This window comes from Cynoglossus semilaevis, chromosome 14 (assembly GCF_000523025.1).
Source record: "Cynoglossus semilaevis isolate Cse_v1.0 chromosome 14, Cse_v1.0, whole genome shotgun sequence".
Classification (NCBI taxonomy): domain Eukaryota; kingdom Metazoa; phylum Chordata; class Actinopteri; order Pleuronectiformes; family Cynoglossidae; genus Cynoglossus; species Cynoglossus semilaevis.
In genome coordinates, this window is record NC_024320.1 from 13420268 (window position 1) to 13426267 (window position 6000).

The 6000-nt window shown below is 36.5% G+C and overlaps 1 protein-coding gene across 1 annotated transcript; it reads left to right on the plus strand.

Moving 5' to 3' along the window:
• Positions 1–17: 17 nt before the first annotated feature.
• ndfip2 (Nedd4 family interacting protein 2) lies at positions 18–5420 on the plus strand. The gene is made up of 8 exons (XM_008325183.3): positions 18–214; positions 1330–1528; positions 1988–2118; positions 2244–2331; positions 3055–3179; positions 3272–3338; positions 3429–3533; positions 3652–5420. Exons 1-7 carry the CDS (start codon positions 188–190, stop codon positions 3530–3532), a joined length of 741 nt encoding a protein of 246 aa, XP_008323405.1. The 5' UTR covers positions 18–187; the 3' UTR covers position 3533; positions 3652–5420.
• The last annotated feature ends 580 nt before the right edge of the window (positions 5421–6000 follow it).

Here is a 6000-nt window from a genome sequence, read left to right on the forward strand (position 1 = left end):
CCCTATCTTGACAATATTTTCACCATTGACGTGAGCAACAGTGTTTTCCTGTTCTTCAACAGCAGTATCAGCTCCGTGCTTTAGCTTGCCAATCGTCAGATTATTCTTGAAAGCGTCTCTTTGGCAGCATCATCCCCGGGCTGCTTCTTACCAAGTTCGGGTCGACGAGTAAAAGCAGGTCGGGATTATGGAACAAGCGAACAGGTACCAAGTGGTGAGTGTAAGCCAAATTCGACGTTAAAGCCAGCAAAATGTTTGCTCGGCCTTATTGGTACATAAACACGGGCCATCATGTAAATACGATATTTATAACAAACGTTTCTTGAAAATAATTGCCAGTAAGGTTATGTCTTTTGTTTTTCGAGAATAGCAGTCCCTGGAGGTTTTTTTAATTAATTTACTGAACATTTCATGCCACCAACACACCTTTTGAATTTACTTCCGCATTAGCCATGTTAGCATTAGCTCTAGGAAATAACGCACTTCGAGACAGTTATCTTTCTTTACGCTTAAATTATTTTCATGAAGCAATATTTTTTGTCCTGCTCGTGTCTTTTTCTATATACGTATTTATGTCAACATCCATTTATAATCACTTAAATTGATGTAACTTATTTTGCTGAAACTACACAGCTAACAAGCTAACGTGCTTGTAAGGTCTAGTCTATGTTTCTAGGCCATATGCATGGTGTATCTATTCTTCATTTATCAGTACTTAATGGTTTTGTGTGTGTGTATATATATTTCGGAAATATAACTTATAATACTGCAATCACGAGCCATTTTATACACACGTTTCTAGCAAGAGATTTTGTACACAACTGTCCCATACCTAAACAAGGCAAAGTATTGTTTGTGCTTAGGCCCAGTAGGGAAGTTGCGGAAATGTGAATGGAAGAGGATGATTTGGTCTTGAGCTTTCACTGTTTGCACTTTAAACCAGGAAACACACACACATATTTATGTATACATACATATGTATATACATATGTGTGTGTGTTTACAGTTTTGAATCAGACAAACACATATGTTTACGTTATGTATATGGTTACATCCAACCCACTCAAGTTGGATGTATCGGCACCTTTTTTTTTCTTTTTTTTTTTTTTGACTTGGAATTGGCCTAGCTATTGTGGGTAATCGACTTGGACTTGAGTTGAATTTGACTTTAATCTGAAGTTTGGCCTTAGCTAACACATCTCTTACTCAAAGTTGATGATTCAGAGAACCTACAGAGGTAAAAAGGTAAGCTTGAGTTTAAAAGTAATATATTGCATTTCACTGCTATGACCTTGTGTTGGCTCTTTTTTTTTTTTTTTTCTCTGACAGTTGCATAACGAGGAGGAATCATCGGATGGTTCTACATCTGTCAGTGAACAACAGCAGCAAGGGGCATGTTCTTCAGCTACAGCACAGCCTGCAGCAGCTAACCAGGACCAAAGAGCAACACAAGAGGTGCAGTCAGGCTCTGAGGCTCCACCCCCACCATATGCATCTATTGACTTAGGAGCAACAGCTGCTTCACCTGGTTTGTTTGTATTTTATTTTTAATTGTTTATACACCGTTATTGGGTTTTAATTCAATTTCCATTTGAACCATTATTTAATGACACAGTTGAAGAGAATGTTACAGAAAACTTTATAAGAAGCTTTTTTTATTTTTTACTCTAAGTTGTCCCTTTATTCTTTTAAGGTAGATTACTCTCTGCATTCAAACCCATCAGTAATTAACACAAGACGCACAAGCTTATTTGAAGCAGGGGAGGTTTTGGTGCTTTTTTTTTTTTTATTCGACCACAGTCCTGTTGGTGCCTGGTGGCGATCTTCTGATTACAAGCCCAGTCTTTTACTAGACCAGGAGCTGCCTCAAATTAGACCTGTCATATCTCACTTTTACTAAAGAAACACAACAGGTTTCTATGATGTCACCACCATTCATTTTCTTGAATGGGTTTGTGAGCCAATATATCTCTTGTGCCTTCCACAGAGACCAGTTTCCAGGGAGCGTTTCCTGTTCCTCCACCATACAGCGTTGCAACGTCTTTGCCAACATATGATGAAGCAGAAAAGGCCAAGGCAGCAGCCATTGCTGCCTCCTCTGTGGAGGTGCTGACACGGGTCAGTCACTAATTTTGTACACATTTTACATTTTGTTACATTACATTACACAATCATATTCTTTAATAGATGATGTACTTTGTGCTAAGAAATTACATTCATTTTTGTTTGTGTTTCTCTGTCAGGATGATGACTTCACTCCCAGAGATGATTTCAGTGACGCCGATCAGCTAAGAGTTGGAAATGATGGCATCTTCATGTTGGCCTTTTTCAGTTAGTTTCTTAATTTCTAATAGGCTTATTTCAAGAAGCATGTCTGTCAAAGATACAGCATGAAATCGCTAAATGATACAGTCGTACACTCAAACAATGATGCAATCCTACAAGGATTAGATTTTATGAAACTTTATTCATTCCACACTGGGGAAATTCAGTGGTTACAGCAGCAGGATACCCATGTAGTAGTAATAGTAACAACAGGGTAGGCACAGCATTTACAAGGTAAGCTACAAATATCGGCAAAGTGACCATTTCCAGCAAGGAATAAAGTGAGTAAAGTTATAGTGCATGCAGAACAAAATAAAAATAATGATACAATCATACACAACACAATGATGCAATTGTTGAATGATACAAGCATTTACTTATACAAAAATACAACCGCACATACACTAACTCTAATACAGTGATACAGTCGTACAATGATACAATGATCTATGCAATCTTACAGTAATACAAGTATGCAGTCGTAATGTCCACAAAGGTACAATGACACAGTTGAATAAAGGTACAATGGTAATGCAGTTGTAGAATATGATGCAGTCCTAGAATGGTACAATGATAGTCATATGTTAATACAGTCGTACAAGTGTGTAGTTGCAGTATCATACAATGTCGTACATTGTCTAAATTTTATAATGACATCATCATAAAATTATACAGTGTTACAAACAAAACATAAACAAAAACCTAACAAGAAGTTTGTGTTCCCTCTAGTGGCCTTCCTGTTCAACTGGATTGGCTTCTGTTTGTCTTTCTGTCTGACCAACACCATAGCAGGTCGATATGGTGCAATCTGTGGTTTTGGCCTCTCCCTCATCAAGTGGATTCTTATTGTCAGGGTGCGAGCTCTTTTATCAATGGTGATCAAAGATGTTGTGAGAATGTTATTTGATTTGTTTTTATTGTAAACACCATATTTTCCTGCCTTCAGTTCTCTGATTACTTCACTGGGTACTTCAATGGTCAGTACTGGCTCTGGTGGATTTTCCTGCTGCTTGGTAAGTGACTTCATGGAATTTTTTTTTTTTTCAAGGTTTTTCTTTTGGTGCTGTGAAAACAACACATCATTGTCTTTCCTATGTCTCCAGGTCTCCTGTTGTTCTTTAGAGGTTTTGTGAATTATCTGAAAGTTCGTAACATGTCAGAGAACATGGCCACATCTCACAGGACACGTCTTTTCTTCCTGTACTAAGGTAGGGCACACTATGGTCCTTTTCATATTTAGTACTATTTTTAAAAATCTAATCATAATTTTGCACAAATACCATACTAGTTCTGATGTGAGTAAATCTGGTTCGTTATCTTCAACAGCAAAGATCCAGACAATAGGACTTGGTTTTCTGTAACATCTTCATCGCCATCATTCCTCACTAATGTGAACTTCCTCTTCCTGGGAGGACGTGTTCGACGAGTTTAGCTCAGAGGGGAAGAGATCAGGGAAGTAAGAAAGAAAGGATCAAAATGTTTCCCACTAAAAAGATTTGCTCTCTCACTGAGGTCTCACTGAGGATTGTTTTTTTTGTTTTTTTTTTCATTTTCACTTGGTTTTGATGTAGTGTATGTGCTGTATTAGCGAGAAGGTGACACACTTACACTCACACACTGGGTCAAAGCACAAGATAAAATTATCTCAAAAAGAAAACAGTAAGGATGATAGAAAGTTTTCAAAATATAGAGATTTTTTGTGGTCTAACCACCAAACGTTGAGTTAAACTAACAAACAGACTTTCCGCATTTTAGCCTTTGGAACATTTTCCTTTACGGTTGAGGCTAAGATAAAATTAAGTAAAATAAAATAATATTATGAAAGTGCACTGCTGCTCTGTGGCATTTGATCTTCTATCACCTGTAAAACATCACCATTTCCATTGTATGATCAAGTCTCTCTGGGCAGAGATGTGGTTAGAGGTGGGTCGTATTGGATTTGTGAAAACTTTTATGCAAATTGTTGGGAGCTGTGTCCGTATATAAGGTACTGTGTTAGTACTAAATGTGTCATGAGTTAAATCTTATATATAAGCTATAGGTACTGAATTGTTTGTCAACCGAATTAGTTAAGGATTTAATTTTTTTCTCCATACAGTTTGACAGCCTTTTATTCTAGACCAACATGAATTATAATCTGCAGTTTAGCCTTACACACCACTTCTATTGTCACCTACTGCTTCATCCATCATGAAGTTCAGAAGTATGGTTTTGTGATTAAAAATAGCTCTGGATTGTGGTGTGTGGTAACGAGTGTGTTACAAACCTCTCCTTCATTTGTAATTGGACAAAGCAGTGAACAGATTCTTAGGAGTTGAAGCCAATAAGATCTATAGATCATTTTAACATTTCCTTACAAAAGTCCACAGAGAAAATCGGTAGTGTTTTTGTCATGGCACACTGGACTTGTATAAAAAAAAAAACAATAATTTTTTTTTGTCTTTAAAATTGAAATAGTGACAAGTTCTTGTGCATGTGGTGCATGGGTTAAACCAGCGTCTCTTTAATTTTCCTGACACAATGTAAAAGATTCCCCTTATTTTCATACATCAGCTTGGATGAGGAGTATGGGAAGGTAAGAACAGAGGTTGAGAGGTTGCTAAAGATCAACGCATGTACATAACAAACCAGCGAATGCCAACCAGTCCTAACCTGTGACATTTGCACTTTTAAAGAACCTGTGTACAGAATAATTTGTGAATCTTAAAGTAGGGTCAGAAAAAGTTTTAAAACTGGAATTTCTTAACCATCCTAAACAGGTAATTTTGCTCTTTGCACTACTTATTTTTTTAAAAAAATCCTCATCTTTGTCTTTTTCTCTGAACAGTATTGCCAAAAAAAAATAATTTCTTTAACTTTCTTTCTTTGGATCTTTTCCTTTCTCTAAGGTCAAAGGCCTTTTCAAGCAATATTAAGATATTATCTTAGCTCTATTGCATGATGTGAACAGCAGTTTAATCAAAGTAAACGGTAAAATGTTAATTGTAAATATTTTTTTCCCCGTAACATCATGTGCTTTGTTGTTAACTGTAACTGGATTAGAATGATTTAAGATGTTTATCCAAAATGACAATAAAAAAATAAATAAATAAGCACTGGTGTTTGAATAGTGTTTTTGCAGTCAACCTGTGTTGGAAGGTGTGAATTACTCAAATATAGAACCGATATTTACAACTATGTGCAATGGAGCAATATGAAATACACTAAAAAGCATGTTTTCTTAACAGCTTTGTTCATTTCCAGCATGAAACAAGATCAATCGTAAGTGCTGTGACCTAAAAGCTGTTTGCTCTTTTTACACAGATTAACACACAGGCACTAAAAGTGGTCAAAGTGATGCATGCCCTCTTTATTCAAACACTCTGTATGGGAAATAAATAATGTCACCTTTATTTTCATGAGTGTTTTCCATGGTCTGTTCTCGCTTTCCCTTCTTGACGCTCCATCTCTAACATCCATGGTCTGGTGGCTTCCAATGTTGGTGCAAGGTTAAAAGACATCAGGTGATGTTTGTGTTTTGTGTGTGTTGTTCTGTTTGTGTTCTGGCAGTAGGTAATAGGAGTAGAGAAAGGCAACTTGTTTGTATTTAGTACTGACAGCCCATCAATAATAATAATAACAGTAACTCAATTTTTAAATGGAAATTCTGTCATGTACCAAATTACAATGTAATAG